The 19,840-nt window shown below is 37.7% G+C and overlaps 1 protein-coding gene across 1 annotated transcript in view; it reads right to left on the minus strand.

The window, feature by feature from the left end:
- CDKAL1 (CDK5 regulatory subunit associated protein 1 like 1) overlaps positions 1 to 19,840 on the minus strand; it is a 377,070-nt gene that overhangs the window by 3,930 nt on the left and 353,300 nt on the right. Inside the window, exon 15 of the mRNA XM_058831551.1 lies at positions 19,106 to 19,270. Within this exon, the coding sequence (XP_058687534.1) occupies positions 19,106 to 19,270 (165 nt within the window). The remainder of the gene's footprint in view (positions 1 to 19,105; positions 19,271 to 19,840) is intronic.

Raw genomic sequence — 19,840 nt, forward strand, 5'->3', positions numbered from 1 at the left:
CAAGAGTTAGAAAGATTACCATAATGACTCATTTCAGTGGAATTTAAAACTAAATTCAAAGCCTTTTATTAACAAAAAAAAAATGCTTGGAGGAAGCCCTAAGGTAAAGAAGTTTCAAAAACATGTGTTTATACTAGTTTCAGTCTCAATAGGCCACAAACTCTTTGGTAGACTTGTTAAGCACTGCTCTCACTAAATAGGACCACAGTGAAGGAAAAGGTACTCTAAGATTTGAAACTATATACTATTAATCAAAATGAGGGGAGGAAAAGGAAATTACCAAACTGAAGACAGAGACTTTGAGCTAAGCATCTTGTATTTCCATGGAGGCAGCCTTTCATCTTGTTTTGGCAGTCACAAAGTAAACACAAGACCTTGCTAATAAGGTATAATATAAATTATTAAAACTTCTAGTGTATGATCAAATGCATTTCAGATTATTTTTTGAATAATTCTGCCTTGACGACTGCCAGGAGTAATATATTTTGTGTACTCTTGCACAGATCCATTGATCGCTGTCTTTCTGAAACTCCAGTCCCAGATTCAACCACCGTGCATGAAAGAAATACATAATCACATCATAACCTAAGATTTGGCATCTGTCGATCACAGCCTAGCTTTTTGTAAGATCTCACTTCATGTTAGTCAACAAAGACATAAGAGAAACTCTTTAGCTCTGAGCTGAGGTTTTAATAGATTCAAAACATTTCTTCCATGCAAATTTCTTTTATGGCTCAGGGGCACTGTTAGAGCTTGAAGTGTTAGCTAACTGCTGTGAAAAACTACTTGACTGAGCATATCTCAAGATAAATTAGACTTCTGAATTTTTCAGCCCAACCAAGTACATCACACACTTGTACTACTGGCTTTAAAAATATGGACTTTTACATAATCATGCACAACAAGTCTGTGTGACAAATTTAAAGAAAACATGTTAAAATATGCATTACATATCCTGCTGTACTATTTGAAACTCTGGGCTATTACACTTTAAAGGCATTTTTTAGATTTAAAAAAACAAACAGTTACTGAAGGTCACATAGATTACACATACAAAAAATATGTAAATTGAGTTTTATTGAATAGTTCTGGAAGACACGTTTAGTTCTGTAGGTATTAAGAAAACTCCTTTGATTTATTACTTTAAAAAGTTCTACCAGCCTTCTGCAAATTTGGAATGTTGATCTTAAGTTACAAAATAAATAGCACAGAAAATGTTTTTCTCCTAATGGAATTAACACAGTAATTCCTATAAGAAGCACCCCTGCCACCATGTATTCCAGTGAATGCCCAGTATGATGCTGTTAAAAGAAAATGCTGTCTACAAGCATGCTTGTGTCAGATGCTATCAGATGTACACCATTCCTAGGGATTCACTGATTCCCAAAACACACAGAGTTCACATTTTAAAAAATGAGAAACCTTGAGGAACAAAAATAAAGCAGCCAGGTCCTTTTGCAAAGGAATTTAATATATTTTTTTTTCTTTCTGTGCCTTGAAAACATCCAGTGATGGAGACCACAACCCTTCTGGGCCTTTGTTCCCCTGCTGGAGCCCACACAAGAGGAAAATGCTTCTCTTCATATCCATCTGAACCTCTCATTTCAACTTAGGCCCAGTCTCTTATCCTCCCAAATGTGCCAACATTTGGCACCTGGCTCAGTCTTGTCAGGAACCTCTGTGCAGGGCACTGGGAGGCCTCTGCTGGAGGCTCCTAAAGCCACCCCTTCTCCAGTCCTGAGCAAGCCTGGTGTCTCAGCCCGAGCACCTCGGCCCCTGACCAGCTCCATGATACAAATCTGAACTCATTACAGTTCCCAGCTCCTAACTTTCATCAAGATCACTACAAATGACCCAGTCAAAGCAGGTCAGCAAAACTCCTAGAAGCTGGACCACAGTCAAATACAACTAAGCAGGTAATAATGGGAGACTATACAGATTTATTTACCTTAAGCTCATCTGCATTAAATCTGAGACTTCTTCCCAGCTGTCATCCTTTATGGAGACCATCTTTAACTAGAGCCTTCCCTGACCTGCACAGCAAGTCAGCAAAATACATGTTCCTTCCAGAAACACCTGCATGATCTGTCTGATTCCTCTGATCAGCAGAGAAAAAACCACTTTGCTCACTATGCTACTTTTACCTTGATCACTACTATGATAATCCGTCCTGTCCACTCTCTTTTCCTTCTACTTCTCCTAATTTCTCTCTTGCATCATCTGACCATGCAGCCTCTCAAATAAAGGCAGGGATGCCTCTAGGAACAAAAATTTGTAATGTCATGTTATACAGACACACATCTGGAACTTCCTCCTCCTACATTAACATTAAATTCAAATTTTAATATTCCTATGTAAGAGTATAAAATGAAATAATTTTCTCTCTGTAAATTCCCACCATTACTATATGGCTGCATTGGTGTTTTTCTTGGCAGACATATCCCTGCTCTCTTCCATGTTCTTCCCTAAGGGTAGGCACTTGCCTACCTACTTCTTTTTCTTCCCCCAGTCTTTCAGATTATTCCCTCAATCAGCCCTCAAAATTCCAAAAGCACTTAGCTGCTAGACAGAAGGCTGAGCAACTGGGGCTTATTAAATAACTTCCTTTATGAAGTACACTTTGAGGAGGAAGGAAACAACCAAAAAGCTCAACTAACACAAGAAACAAAAACAAGAGAAACAACCAACTGAGGAAACACAAGCCAAAAACCACCTCCAAAATGTTTAAATCACAGTCTTGTGCTATTTTTTCATTATACCCACTTGTTTTAGCCTGCTTCTTTATATTTACCTATAAATGCTTCCAGCCAGGACTTGACTCTTTTTTTACAGATTTGTATTTTGTGCTGCTATTAAGCTTAGTGACTCGGTACCATTCCACTACACAAACAATGCCCTGTCAAAATAACCTGTCATTCAAGGTCAGACATCTTCAAAAAACACTGTCATGCCTGGATTCAGAGCTTTATTTTTTTGTAGTAAGGTGTGTGGGGTGTCAATCACTATGACGGAATCAAAGGATACGACAGCCAGCACTCCAGCCAGCACCTGCAACCACAACAGAACTGAGAGATCTTCTAAACAGAAAAAGTTTGTGATTCAAAAATCAGTCACTCAAGCAATGACTTGAAATGAAGAACAAACATAGCAGCACAATGTGGACAAATTCAGGATGGGGTTCTGTCACTGTTTATCTTCTTGTGCATAGGACAGTTCTATGAAGGAGATGGCAGGTACTTGCTTTGAGCACTTATCTGGTAATTAGCTGGCTAACAGAAAAATCTGTTTCCTAGAGATCACTAGCTCAGGCTTCATGGCTTTGAAAATACATTACAGTGAATTATAGGATGTACATTAACTTGTAGTAACACTAGATGTAATTTTTCAGTGTGCATACCACGGCCTGTCTTACTAGGTACCATTCCACAGGATTCCAGCTTACTCCTTTAAAGGATCACTGACATTTTTTATTAGGGTTTCATTTTGAGGGGTGTTTTCTTGAAATAAAAATTTTAAGGTTGTGTGTATAATACAAAAATTTTCCCAGTTTATTTTGATGGATGATGAAAGAAGGACAGCATGTGAATGTTCAAAGACTGCTCTATAAATGAGAATATTAAAAACAATATATTTTTTTTTACAGCACAAGCTTTCAGAGACCATCACCTTTTTGTTTCCCTTTTAAATCTTGAAACAACACTGACAATTATGTGGAGGTCAATGGTAGCTACAGGCAAAGACACAAAAGGTTTCTTTCAGAAAGAGTACCCCAGTAAAATGAATAGCTAGATCTGAAAATATATATGCATGTCACAAGAATCACCAATACAACTGAATGATATTCACATATCAACAGTGAAATGTGTAATACTCCTTTTACTCAAGGGACATTGTCTCTCAAAATCAAGAAAGATTTCAAAGATCTTTCACTTAGAGCAAAGTAGAATAAACTGATATGTGTACATATTCTTGGCTAAAGCCTTCCCCTTAATCCTAGAATATGTCATAATCCTGAATTTATGGTGTTTTCATTTCTTCCTACAGAACCAAGCATTAAATGTTCCACAGAGACTTACATAATACAACAACCTCAGTTTCAGAGTTTCAAATTTCATTCCAGTAGGTATCTGTGGGATCTATATGCCTCCCTCATTTTACAGGGAGAGAAAAAAATAAAGAAGATTGAAGTGTCTCCAGTGCCACAATGCAAGTGAGCAATCAGGTCTCTACAATTCCTGTCTCAGATTCCAGCTGCCACCAGAAGCCAACATAGCCTATAAAATCTTTTATGTCTGTCAAGTTTAAGTTTTAAAATAATTTTCTTAAAGCTAGGCAATGCCTCAATATGCAGTCTCCTGACAATTTCTCTTACATTTATTTTCACAGACTTTTCTGCCTAGGATTAAACACCTCCAGGTCCTGGGAGTGCAAATGCTCACCAAGCACAGCTGGAAGCAGACCTTGGCAAAAAGAAGTATTTCATGTAAGCCTAAAATTTAACAGTTAATACAGTGTGACTGATCTTGATCAACTTTGTGGGTTCAGTGATAATACAAAGGTTTACTTTTCACACTGTCATGGCCTCTTTCCTTTAAGTATCCTTAGTTGTTTTAGGAGGTCTCCCACAGTGCCAGTTAGCATACTTTTGAGCACCTGAGGGAGTGTCTGGAAATCTGCGTCTCCTTTTTAATTTCACACTCAGTCAAGTTCAGCTGCAGTTAATGGAGGACTCTCTCATGGAAACATCAAACAATGGTTACTTTCTGTGATTAGCAAGCCTAACTGCTCTAACACAATATCTCTATCCCCAGTCACCACAAATGATTCGTCAGCCCTTCCCCACAAGAAAGATTACATGAGAAAAAGCTTTCTTGGCTTGCAGTGTATTTTATGCTAGATAATCATGATAGCACCTTGGCGCTCTGTCTAAGACATCAAAGAGCAGTAAGTATCCAATCTGCAGGCTGGAACAAATATCTACCCTCAGGAGAGACTTCGTACCATTCAGAGGGTGGTCTGACCAAACTTCTGCACTTGTAGAGGATTGGAGTGCCTGAGCAGGGACTTGCACCCTGTCATGCTCAAATACGGACCATTTGTATCCACTGGACCTCAGTCTTCTCCCACATGGGTGTTATACACAGTGTGCTCTATCAGGTTGTATGTGATAATTCTGAGGATTGGCTAAAAATTCAGTTCTGGAATTAACCATAAGGTAAAAAATACTAATTTCCCCTTTTTCTTTGATATATCATCTTCTGGAGTTGTCTTAAACGCTGAAAAGTCAACACTGCAATGTATTGCTTGCATACATGCTACAGGATTTAAATAATTTTTAAGTATCTATTTCCAAACATCTTTAACTGGCCACCATCAAATTTGTTCTCCAGATTAATCTTCTAGCAGACACTTAAACATCTGCCTCATCTTTATCTGTGAAATGGGAAGACAAAAACTGCATTTCAGGAGGATAATGTAAACATAAACTTGTAACTGTTTCTGAAGCACTCAGAAATTTAGTTTTGGGGTCACAGGAAAGGTCAGAAAGAAATAAGTAACTCCCTTGAAAGAAAGGTTTAAAAGGCAAGTAACAACACTAACATTACATGACGAACAACGAAGAGGAAAAATATCTAACAACAACTTATCAAATTGGACATAGGACATTTTTTTCACCCAGAAGGTTGTCAAGCATTGGAACAGGCTGCCCAGGGAAGTGGCTGAGTCACTGTCTCAGCAGGTATTTAGAAGATGTGTGGATGTGGCACTTGGGGCCATGATTTAGTGGTGGACTTGGCAGTGCTACATTAGTTAGTGACTGGACTTGATAATCTGTAAGGTCTTTTCCAACCTAAAAGATTCTGCTACTAAAGGAATAGTCTCAGCTCTGTGCACAAAAAAATTGTGCATGGACATGTGTGAAAATACTGCATAAGCACCTAATTAAAGACTGAAACACAGTACAGCTGGCATTTACATGGAAATGAGGATTGTTAAACTCTGTTTAGAAAAGGCTACTGGTCTGTGAGAATACAGCCCATAATATTTTAATACAGCTTTCTTTCATGTTTTGCTGTTGCTTTTGTCTCTGGGTGAATACTAGTATTGACAGCAATTGACTCCTGGGCAAGTGATGTCCTCCGAATAATTTCAGTATCTCTGCCTGTCCTGGTAACTTTTGAACCTACTCACTTCAACAGTGGGAGAACAGCAAGGGCTGGTAAATAAACCCTTGCCCAAATCTAAATCAGTGCTCCTGCTGAGGGAAAGGCCAGACCACAGCCTCAATGACCTATTTTATGCCACCACCCTGCTGACAAACCTGCACTCCTGAAACTCCAAATCACAAGCGGTAGTTACACAAACCAGGAGAAGAAGTTACAAAAAAGTGAGTTAAACACAAATAAAACAGAGGATGACCTGAAAGTGGTAAACATATACCAGATGTCTACAGGGGTGAGAAATGCAAGCCCACAGCCAAACTGTGGGGCTTAATGTAGTCTTTAACAAATTGATGGGTTTGGATTTTAAAATATTTCATGTCTCCATATTAAAGCTTAACAGCACTACAACAGTTTTCTTTTATCACACATGATACTCCCCCAAGTATAATTCATTCCTTTCTAGCTCTTAAGAGCTGCACATCTGGCTTTCCCCTGTGGTTCTGTGACAAAATCTGATTATGCTACAGAATCTTAAGCACTCCTCACTGAAAAAATAATGAACTAACATTTCTTTGGACCAGAGACACATGAGCTGAAAAAGGAAAAGAATTCCTGTCATTCTAAGCACTACTTCTATCATTTCACCAAATTAAAGTTCTTGTATTATGAAAAAACTATTTGTGTCAGAAATGGATATTCACAGCTGTCCTTTTTGTATGATAATTATGTTATCTGCACTTATCAGAGATTTTGTATGTGAGAATTGCAAAATAGTTTCCATACGGATAAGATAAATCACAGTCACACTGACTGAAATGACTTAACAATCACATGTGAAGTCATGTCAAAACAAGGACGAGAGTTAAAAAAAAAATCCTCTAGTCCTGATAAGAGGACCCTTTCCTCAGGACCAGAAATCTATCTGGTTGATATTATGCATAGGTAGTTTTTGCAGCTATGTGATTTTTTTGACAAAAAGAGCTTGAATGTACTGCCTACACATTTTTGTTCCATCAAAAGTACTTTCACAAACATTTCCAAGACACTCCAATCCAAAATGGAGCATTTGTTCAAATTCTGTCACAGTACATACCTATATATAGGTATGAAGAAGAATCCATGTATCAAGGACCCCCTAATTATACTGACACTAAAGAAAAATATTAGTAATTCCCATGGGGCTTTTTCTTTTTGTTTTGCATTTGACATCTGGCTCTCTAAGTCAGTCAGGTTTAATTCCTTTCACTATTTATCCATCACATATCCATCTCAGGTTGTAGTACTTGGGTGGTCAAACCTTTTTGAGAGGTCACGTGGGTCTACCAAGAGCCTGGACTGCCACGCCTTGCCAATCACCCGGCCAGACAGAAACGTGTCATGTAATTAATAGCTACATCCTCTCCTGCTCCACACATCACATGTGCTCCCACATACACGACACTAACCTGGCAGCCCTTGGAAAAGAGGGTATTGGATAACACCAAATGAGCCAGGTCAACCCTTTAGGTTGTCCCATGCCAGAGGCTGGCCAATTGTTCCCTGGAATAAAGCCAACATGCTCGCACACGTGTGGACAGGGCTTCTTTACAGGCCAAGTCTCACAAAACAGTGTTTCTACTGGTAAGACCAGATAAAAAGGCAAAATAAAAACTGTCATAAAGAAGACACTGATAGCACAGGAAAATCAACACTCATTTGCTGACTTAAATTGAGCCAGAAACTTAGGATTAACTATTTTCTTATCGGCTGATGAGTTATCTAGATAAAAATGGTCTGCCTTTACATACTTAATTATTCTGTGTGATTGCCATCACCAAGAACAACTAAAAATGTACATTTCTTCTTGAAAATATTTAAACATTTTTAAATGCATGCTTTTAATTTATAAATGATCTGTCAGCCCTTTTTACAATAAAGAATGAGAAAAGTCCATACTATTTCCTTCATACCATGGTGGCAATAATGAATGTGTAGAATAACTTTGGTTTTGACTTTAAACTACTGTATCCTAATTAAAAATTACTTCATGCCAATGCTTGTTACCTTAGTGATTAAAAGGTGAAGCACCACTGCAGTACATATACTTTCCTCATCATAACTCCAATTTTTTATAATACCTAGGATGGAAGAAATATGTCCTAGATCATGATTTTATTATTACACCAAATCTGAGTTGTGGTCCTGACTGCAGCTGAAGAAATGAAAGCAAATATGCTGGAATTTTAACATTCCATGGACTTTTCAAGTTTCAAGCACAAAAAAAGCTGTTCTTGAAGCTCTCTGACTCTTTTGGAACCTCAAAACATGGACTGTTTCTGATGACAACCTGCGAATCTGCTGAGTCAACTCCCTGTGAAAATGATGAACAAGCTTTGCAATATGTTGTGATGAAAAAGAAAGGTTTAACACCTAAAGGACTCTGCAAACAGATGTAGCACCAATTTTATCTTAGCGGGAACATGTATGGGATTTGGGCTATCTACACTAATCCTACCACACCACCACCATAACCTTTCATGCTAACCTGAGTAGATCTTTCAGTCCAGAATTCCTTCATCCCAGTGCTGGATCAGACAATTACAACAGATCCAGTAGTAATTTCACGCTAGAATGGCTGGCATTAGAATAAATCAGTGGAAAATATTTTTACATTTTTAAGAAGGTTTCTAAGGTATGAAATAATACATTTTAGTGGGAGAACTCTTCAAGTAATTTAAATACACAGTGGGAAATAGTCAGAGGAAGGTTATCAAGACTGGTGTACTGTACACTAACCACAAGTAAAGCTGTCTTTAACAAAGTACTTATATAACCAGTAATTTTTGTGTTTCTTTTACCTAATGGTCTTTGATAAAGCCCACAGGAACAGCTTGTTTTGGAAATTGCTAAAAATAAGAACTGATCCTAAAGCTCAGTTTAGGAGTCAGGTCCTGTGAAAACTCATAGGCACTGAGCCAAGTTCCTTAAAGACAGAATGCAAATTTTTACAGTGATTATTACCCCTGTAGTTTGAGAAGACTCCTTTAAAAGTATCTTAGTGGGAGAGATTGTAGTAGGAGGGCAAGGGTTTATGTCTATTGTTGCTTGGTCCAGTAAATCTCCAACAACATGCTTTAATAGCTAAATGCATGATAAAGGATCTGGAGGGAATGTTAAACTCGATATGGAATACAGCCTGCACAAACACAAAGTTACTGTACGTGACCTTTGCATAAGCACCAGTTTCTAAGCTTGCTTAGATGCTGTAGCATTCTGTGGACTGTCTTTGAGCATACAATCATTTTCATGTGTTCAACAGTCACAGTAAGTTTTTTGGATATTCTAGGGTAGTTAGGAGTATATCCTTGGTGGACTAAATTTAAGGCTGTGAATTTCACATCCACTTCACTGAAGTATGATATTTGAATATTTTAAGATACCTTTCCTCCAATGCAGCCATCAAATAAAACTTATTGTTCAACTGCAATTTAATTTCAGTCAAAGACATAGCCCCTGCAAATGTACCTTTGGATGTTTATAAGCAGACATCTTCTCCAGCTATAAATTAGAAAATATTACAAAAATTACAAAACCTTACAAAATTTGTTTCTCTTACTGAAAAGCCTTTTCCCTTTTTTCTTATGCTTTTTCCTTATCTTATTACCCTTGACAACACAAAATTAAAAGCAAAAATCTCTAATTTCTAATAAATCTCTTATAAGTATATTAAAAGCACAAACATAAATCACTACATCCAAATATTATAAAAGTCTGACTAGGAAAATTGTGATTAAAAACGTATCTGGGTATCCTACTATAACTCACAATTAATCCTAATATTGCAGAGCAGTTAAATGCTTTTTCAATAGATTTGTCAGAATAAAAAAAAAGAGTTACTTGCAAAATTTATGTATACCTTAGCAATTCCCATTATCATAAAGGGAATAAGCAAGAACACAAAGGATATTATTAGACTATTAGAAACCCATTAATCTACTCAGAATCTAATAAATATTTTGAACATGTAATAATATTAACATACAGAACATGATAGTTTACCTTTAACAAGGTTTGGCAATTTTTTTTAAATTAGCTACACTTTAAAACAGTTTTTAGTTAAAAAAAATAGCTTAATCTCATGACTGTAATTTTTATTGCCCTTCAAAACAATCTCAAAGGTAATGAATCATCTCACTTCAATGGTTTTGGAAACAAATACATTTCTAAGAGGCAGATGTTCAACATTCCAGAACTTCGTATGTGTAAATTCAAACCTCCTACTGACCTTTCATTTGGTGATGGGGAAAGCTGTATCATGAGCTACATGTGCCTTTTTTATGCTGTCCCTTTCAAGTATTCATGTAGAGAGGCTATTTTAATTACACCTTCAATAAAGGAGGAACAGCTAGAAATAACATCCACTCAAGACATAAATAGCTGATACCTCTTACTGTGTATTTGCTCACAGGGAAAGGAGAGACAGGGAAGGAATGGAAAGAGAAATACTGCCTAAGTGTGCTTTTTGGTGATCTAAGGAGTACTAATAAAAAGAAAATGGATGACTAAATACTGCAAGCAGAGATAAAATGTACACATGGGCTGAATATCCTTCACCTATCTTTGTATTAAAATCTTCTGGAGAGGTATAAAATTCAAACCTATGATGATTTTTGTGGGTTGGATGTAGATGACTTCCAAAACAATATAAAAATTGAGAAAAGTTGTGGCTGCTACATTTTTCTCCCGAAAGCCAATTTCGTATATTGGTATATTAAATATTGGTATATTAAACAATAAAGGATTACCAAAACCAAATGCTATTAAATTTTTCCTGGACTCTGCTTGTTAGAGATCTGATGGAAAAGAAAAATATTTTAAAAGGAACTCCTAAATATTACAGGGAGTGTCAAGTAGTTAAAATTACCATGGCTACACATTTCCCTATGCCAACAGACAGCAGAACCCACATACTGATATTGCAGTGCAGCATCAGCAGGTTGAGTACTAGAAATAATTCACAAAAATGGCAGAACTATTTTAGCACTTAGAGTTTTACTTCTGGAGGCAGAAGGGGTAGAACATTTCTTTTAACCTTTGCTTATTCTCCAGAAAATGACTTAAGAGTTGAATCCTCCCAGCCATTACTATTTCCATTTATTGCATGAACTGCACAGGATTCACATAATTATGTAATTTAAGTGATTAAACAGTGACATTCAGCAAAATAACACTGTCTATTGAGGAAATTAAAAGTAAATAAATAAAAGTTCACATATTGTCACCTGAATGGATTATGGTGAGCATTTGTTTGAAAAGGGTCCATGTAATATGTGTTGTTTCAGCTGAGCTTTGATCACTGCAGTTGAAATTCAGCCCTGCCAGAAGGATGGACAGAAAGACAACATGCCCATTAAATTAAAGACACCAGGATAAAACTACTTGGTGAAGGTCTTATGCTGGTTCTTGGGTTTGCTGTCTTAAATCATGTCTGAGTATTTTAGCCCTCTAAGTAGGTTAGAGAAATGTGTTGGATCAACACTTGCACTACCTTCTGTTCCAGTTTGTGAGTCATCAAATGGCTAAATTAATATGTTCATTGAATTATAGCATCTAAGGCTGGAAACAAAGAAGTCACCCAGCCCATACCCAGGACCCACAGTGCCTGACTTACATTCAAGTGTTTGTCTCAGACAGTGGCTAAGTATGCTCCTAAAGACCAGCATTGACTAAAATTCCCAAACCACTACATGTGATTCAAACCAGTGCTTATCTAAACCCAGCAAGAAAAATTTATTCTGCCTATAAGAAAGACTTGATTGCAAGTTTCAAATATTAAGCGAAGAAATGGGCCTTCACACAGAAATAAAATTCAAGTCAAATAAACAGAGCCATCACAGCATGCAGAGAATGTGTAGGTCATGAAAATCAGCATCTAAGAAACAGCACATGACAAATTTTCAGGAAAAAATGAGGCTTTGAAGGTCCTTTTAAAAATGATTCATAGGTGGCATTGAGCTCTGCTCTTCTGTTGCAGTCAGCAACCTCAGGATCTCGTCCAGGGAAGCTGCAGGGTTCTGGGGACCAGCATGGAACACCAACGAGACGGGCTCCTATTCATGAAACCATTTATTCAGCATGAGAACAAACTCAGGTCCAGAACAGAGAGCCCTGAACAGAGGCACAGCAGGGGTTTTTGAGGGACAGAACCCTTGAGGGTTTCCACGTTTGAGGGTGGAGTTCAGGGTCAGGGACCATTAGAAACACACCAAGGGAGAACCCCCCAGGGACTCAAACCCAATCAGAACACCTGGGCCGCCCTTCACAAGGGGTTTGGGGTGGGACAGTGTAATTCTGTCTCCCCTGAGGCACCTCACCACACTCTCCAAAAGGAAATATACCTTTTACATTAACTTTATAGAGACCTTCATGAAATAACTGAAGAAAACGTAAGAAAAAAAGATTAATTAAGAAAGATTTTACACCATCTTTTATGACCTCTATTTACAACCAGTAGGGAATACAAGTAACACATTAAATAAAACAGATTAATACATACAAAAGCACTAAATACTTGCACACTTTGCCCTACAATCAGTTTTTTCAGAGAATCATTGAATCGTAGAATGTTTTGTGTTGGAAGGGACCTTGAAGATCCTCTGTTTCCAATTCCCCTGCCATGGGCAGGGACACCTCCCACTAAATCAGGTTGTCAAAGCTCCATCCAGCCTGGCCTTGAACACCTCTAGAGATGGGACACACACAGTTTCTCTGGGCAACCTGTTCCAGTGCCTCATTCCCTCACAGTACAGATTTTTTTTCCTGTATATCTAATCTAAACCTACTCTCTTTTACTTTGAATGCATTCCCCCTTGTCCTGTCACTACCTGCTCATGTAAAATGTTCCTCTCCTTCTTTGTTGCAGATTCCCTTCAGATACTGGAAGGCCACAATTAGGTTAACTCCAAGCTTCCTCCTTTCCAGGCTGAACAAATGCAATTCTCCCAGCCTTTCCTTATAGGAGAGGTTCTCCATCCCTCTGACCATCTTGGTGTCCCTCCTCTGCACTTGCTCCAACAGGTCCATGTCCTTCCTGTGCTGCACCCCAGAGCTGATGCAGCACTGCAGGTGGGGTCTCACCAGAAAAGAGGGACAGAATCCCCTCCCTGCCCTGCTGCCCACACTGCTTTGGATACAGCCCAGGACACGTTTGGCTTTCTGGGCTGGGAGTCCACACTGCTGGGTCATGTCCAGCCTCTCACCCACCAGCCTCTCACCCACCAATTCCTTTTCTGCAGGGCTGCTCTGGACCTGTTCATTCTTCGGTCTGTGTTCATCCTAGGGATTGTCCTGCAGCACCTCGCACTTGGTCCTGTTAAACATCATGAGATTCCCATGGGCCCAGTGCTTGAGTTTGTCCAAGTCCCTCTGGATGGCATTCCATCCTTCAGGTGTGACAACTGCACCACTCAGCCTAGTGTCACAAAAAAGGTGTCAGAAAGTGGGAGAGAGTTCAACTGACCTAACACAAGGTATGTTCCTAAGAATGCAAGAGCACCAAGTAGTGCATCATATTTTCATAAAGCATCACCTGAAAATGATTTTACATAGAAAATGTTCCTTTTTTGTCAGTACGTTTCTCTTTAAGAGAAACCACATTTCTCAAACTGCCCTTTCTTGGACTTTGTGATACAAAGATCCCTTTGCAAAGTAGCTTTCTGAGAGAGGTAAAAGGTATATTCTGTATTAGTTTATCTTTCTTCTTTGGAAATTCCAATCTTTCATCAGCATTTCTCATACTTTTCTACTTGCTGAATTTTATGAAAAATTCCTCTACTCACACCTCTATTCCATTTTTTGATCTAAAATTTGCTTCCTCATTCTCTTTTTGCCCTAAATCTCTGATCTCTAGTTCCTGTTCAGGAACCAAATTTTACACCACTTTGAAACTCCAGCACATGTAAAAACTGTGCTTATTAATGCCTATCTTCCATATTTCCTTCCAAGTCCTTGAAGGAAGTTCCCAGTATAGAGATCTTAATTCTGACATGATTTCTTTCATTTCTGTTCCAGCAGAAAATATTTTCTTCCCCCTTCTCCATTTTATTTTGCCTGCAAGTGAAGCACCCTTTCTACCTGAGATCAGAGAGTTTCCTTTAAGCTATGCTTTGCTGAATTTTCTTTCTGGCAGGCTATAAAGAAGTGTTTGATATATGCATCTTTCCTGTTTCTTAACATCAGAAAAAAGGCTGGGTGATGTTTAAAGGTCATCTTTTGCTCATGTAACTAGAAAATATTTGTGGCTTAACTGGAAGACCAGTAACAAAGCGTCTTCATTAGAATCCAGAAGCACAATGCCACAATAACCTACTGCAGTTAAAACGCAGGGAGGATGGGGGAGAAAACAGGAACAAGCAAATAATTGGTTGCTAACTAAAAATCAGTGCCTCACTCCTCATTTCCTCCAAAGAGCCCAATGACTTGAATAGCTGTTAGCTTAACAGGCCAACTGTGGGTATTTCCAAGGCCTGGGAGCTACAGAGATGTGCACTAAGACCCTGGACTTACAAAAGGAGACACTGCAAATGGTGACTCCCAGCAGATGCCATTCAGAGGGGAAGTGTTAGACATGGAAAATATCACAGAAACCAATGGAAAACAGAAAACACTAAAGATGTGCCTGTATTTGTTTGAAACAAAAGTCAGTCATAGATGCATTACAAAAACATGAACTATGAACATAAAATAATCATGACTGGAGATTAAACAGCCTGTTAAGATTATTTTTTTTCTCTTGCCTTAATTTTCCATCTGATTAAAATTTCCCACCAAAGGCCCTCAGACTTACGGGGCTTTGATTCTGGCAATGCATTGCAACTCTGGCAGGTAGCCAGCCGTTTATTTTTATTACTCAGCCCTTTGGTCTTTTCTTCATATATTTCTCATCCTGAAGTATTTTCTTCTTCTAGTCACAGAACATATGTAAACAACTAGAATTATTTTTGGAGTACAGAAGCATAACATGCGCTATTTCTGGTTCTAACAAGAGATCATATTCTTGCAGATTCCTACTTTTTTTTTTCAATTAATAGTTTTGGGCAAACATTTGTCAGTAAATAGGATACATTTACTAGGTATTTTACTCTATGCTGCTGAGAAACAGTCAAGATCCGTAAATATGGCCAAATAAAACTAATACAAATATTAAAATTGTTTTTCTAAAAATTAGATTACATTCAGACTGTTGATATACACTGCTGACTTTTCAAAAATGTTATCCAAAAATAACATACTCAACAGTATGTGCATTGCAAACACACCTCGAAATCCTCAAATACGAGTTTACCAGAGTGCCTAAGAACACAGAAAACATGCTAAATTGCTTTTCCGAATCTCAAAATGCTGACGTGCACTCTTAATACTTTGTCAGCTTCACGACTACCTCAATGAAAGGATGTAACATCTACAGCATTTACATCTTCTTTCTGTTCTTGTGAAACTTAACAGAACTAAATCTTGATCAAAGCTTTGAAATACTTATTCACTGATATTTGTAATTACAGTTAGTAACTCATGACAAGTTTGTTTTGTCTAAATGTTCCTTTTAAGGTTACTGTCACTATTTTTTAATGTCCAGTTCACATACTGGACATAAATAATGTTAATATTAATAAATAAATTAATATTAATAAATATTTATCTATTAATACATAAATAAATACACTAATAAATCTTAGATTTATTAGAACCAAATCAAAAAATGCCTTGATTGACTTCTACTTTTACCTATATATCCTCTGCAATGTATGCCTTCTAAGCATGGTTCTATTACTGAATCAGCAACTGCATATTTTAAACCCAAGCAAGTCTACAGTAGATCTGTCAACTAGAACTTCCAGAAGTGTTTGCCTCCCTAAACAGCCCTCCTGTAAAACTGTGCCACTTAAAGACATCACTCCCTTTTGAGTGGCTTTTATAAGAAAATTCATGCTGAAGTAAAATATTAAAAAAATCCTGGCAAATACTTGTGCATTTTACTAGTTAATATGTCCACTACAATCACTAAGTCTGATTGCTTTGACAGCTTTTTAACCCGAGCTGCTGACTCCAAGACTCCTCTGTCCTTCCTGTCCCAAATTCTACCACAGAGCCTACCACTACTGAATATCAAGACCTTGTTCTAAGCCCATCTACTTGGTTACAGATTTTTCCTTAAGGAGCATAACAACTGTAAGACATTCAGCATTAATGGACATACATATTAGCTGTGTTCTTCATACACTGGAGAAGAATGAAATGTTAGAAATACTCGGAATTAATTCTATATATATTTGCTTCCTTACTTGTCACATACACACAGCGTGTGATTATTTTATGGAATATTTTCAATCAATTGTCCTTTGTGTTTCTGCACTTTGCATTCCCTCTTTTTCAGTCAAATCTGTTGACTCCAGTTGGTGACCTACTTCTTTTATTTCTTTGGACCAATTTGCTGCTAGAGTAATGCAGCCAAAAAGGTAAAAAAAGGCCTACAACTGTTCCTTCAGACACACATCTTGCTTGTGGTGTTCACTCTGAATTTGTCAGAAAAAATTGTTGAGGGTTATGTATGAGATGAGAAAGAGAGCACACAATTGCAAATAAGCTCTGATTCTTTGGAGGTACTTCTCACAGCATCTCTAGAAGTACCTTCTTGCTTAGGATGAGTTTATGACTTGCTTTGACACCCTCACATGATGGTGCTCTCAATTGATTTATTTCCCTAAAAACTAGTTTCAAAAGGTTTCACTCTTTCTGTGAACATTCCTCAATAGAAAGAAGTGCAGCTGTGATGGATTTTGAAATCCCTTTTACTGTGTCCTATGTAAGTTAATGAAAACACCATTAATAATGAGCAGACCTTAATTCTTGCGTGGAAAAGTTATCCAAAATTTTAGTTCTGCATGCTGCAGAAAACCTAGCAAAGACACTTGAGATCTTGATAAAGATCCAAGATATTTTGCTACTTTTGAGTGATTATCTGAATTCATCCATTCTGAGTTGCCTCCTTCATCTTTCCCCAACCTGCCGTCCATGCATGTAACAAGCTACAAAAGACTCACATGACCCTCATATGTTGCCCCTTTCATCTTGCTCAAAGCATCTTTGATTGGAATTGAACTATATGTCTTCAGCACACACAGCAGGAAGTGTTCCCCAGCAGTCCAACCAAACAGGGCAACCCAAATTGCAGCTTGCAGCCAGCCAGAAATCCAAAGTAACTTTTGTGGCAAACTGACTTTTTTTTTTTTTCTGAAAACCTAAAGAAAGCTCCTGAGTTTCTATCTGTATGCAAGACTTTTCAGGATGAACTTCCCACTAAGAATTTCAGTTCATGTTCTATGTATTATACATTGGCCAAGTGTGATTAAAAGCTTTCAGCTGCAGCTCATATGTAACAAAGACGTTCCATTTACTGAAATACTGAGAATCTATTTTTTTCCATTAAACCAAAGTTCCTAACATTTCCAGTGGACCAACCATATATAAGATACTCCCTTGAAGGAGCACGGGTAAGCACAAAAGTCACAAAAAGCAATTTGCCTTATCATTTGCCAGTCGCAGCCATTTGCAGGGGAAGTCCAGGCACTTGTTTGTGCCTATCCAAAGGGCAGGACAAGATCTATGTATCTCAATGAGTCCCTATGGAAATTATCAGCATCCTTGATTTTAATAATTTTATCTCTCATTTTAACATAAAAAAATTCAGTCAAGAGTCTGCTTGCTTGTCCCCATCTACAAGCTTCTGGCAGCACACAGTCAGTTTAATTGTCTTGGTTCTGTTCCAGCAGATTATTTTAAAAAAACCATTCTGATGAAAAAATCAGCTGTGTTTAAATAGCCACATAGTCCAACCAGACAGTTTGAAGGTTTTGGCTGTTTTTTATCTCTTGCAGACCCTTATCAGGCCATTATACACATACACACGGACAATATTAATGGAGAGCTTAGTAATGTGTTTGTGCCTAAGTGTCATGATCTGCTGAACACATTACAGTAGGTGCATTACAAGGGAGTGCATTATTGCTGCTCTATGTTTCCACAGCCAGGCTTACTCAGGAGACCAAGGAGCTCAGCTTAACACTGGTCACCTAGGCTATGCCTTGATGATGTATTTTAAATGTGACTACTTGGAACATAAACAAGGACATGTATATACTTTAATACCTATCAGCAATTTACTGTAAAAGCAGTAAGGTGGCTGATAAACTGCAAATTATCCTTCTCCCATGTGCTACATATTTTTGGAGATCCTAACAACAGTGCTGGAGAAAGGACATCAAATGATGCTTAGAAATGTGATACACATTTTCATTTCACACTCCATCAGTTTTTACAACTAGAGCTCCATGAAATCTATGAGAATACTTGGCTAACAGCCATATCTACTGAGCTGTAAAATAAGAATCAGATCTCTTTTTAGAAGAGTTTCATTTTCTTTACATGACTAAATGAGATGTTGACCTTTTTCCAAAATATATTTTAAATATTCTGCACCTCTACCCATCAATTAATTTTGAATCCCTGAATAGTGTTTAGACCTGTTTTAACAGATATGCAATCAATACATGTTTTTTTAAAAACAGCTTTGTAAAGAAAAGTAAACTGATTCATCCTTCCACTAAACTGAAATACATTGAATTATATAAATACTGGTGTTTAATCTTTTCGATTCTAGTAAGTTCTGTCCTCATCTTGCATCTAGAAACAAGGGTATTATTGCCTTTACAGTCAGCAAAGTAAAGCTATGGGCATCAGCAAAAACATATTTTGAATTCAGATTTCAATCTGTCAGAAAAGATTAAAGCTTCATGCATATATAAATGGGAACTATAAAATGATAACAGATACATAGCATGGAATAATTTTGCTTGAACAGCTGTGGATTTGTCCGTGTAGTAAAGCAGAAAATGTCTTTTACTCACCTCTGTTAAACCAGAAACTTCTCCTTTTGCTAACGGTCTGCTGATGGATGCAGTGTGAACTCTGGCATCTGATACTGGCTGCCCCTTCATGAAATGTTTCCCAGCTTCATAAATATTCACTTCTACCATCTTGCCCATTAACAGAGGATCCTTTGGTACAAGAACCTTTAAAATAAAATAAAGACATAGTTACTAAATACCACAAGGAACATTAGAGTCTCTAGTATCCACTCAGAAAACAGATTTTTGATAAACATCAGAGAAAATCCTAAAACTTAAACATTTTAGTCGCCAGTGTACATTACAGCCCCTGGCACACTTGACCAGTAAGATCTCCAGCCTGAATTCTACAAGAGCTTTGCAGTGCTAGCTCAGCTCTTTTCAACTCCAACCGATTCCTTAAGTCATGTTTTTGATTGATGAGAAAGTTGGGCCTGAATTGAAGCTTTTGAATCCAGACCCAAACAGTTCTCAAGGGCATTTGTACTACACAGTTCAAACTGACTGCTGTAACTGACTGACTTCCCATTTTCATCTCCGTCCCATGACACTTTTTAAAAAGAAAATTTTCTGAGTCTGTAAAGGCTTCAGGACAGAAAATATACCCTTGTTTCTCTTTGCACAAGCCTTTATATTTTGATTGTGCAGATCCTTTCCAGCTGAGATGCATGATTGACAATGAATGCCTGTAAAAATAGACGACTGTTTCTTGGGTCAGCAACTAATGCCGCTCTT

Source organism: Poecile atricapillus, chromosome 2 (assembly GCF_030490865.1).
Source record: "Poecile atricapillus isolate bPoeAtr1 chromosome 2, bPoeAtr1.hap1, whole genome shotgun sequence".
Taxonomy (NCBI): domain Eukaryota; kingdom Metazoa; phylum Chordata; class Aves; order Passeriformes; family Paridae; genus Poecile; species Poecile atricapillus.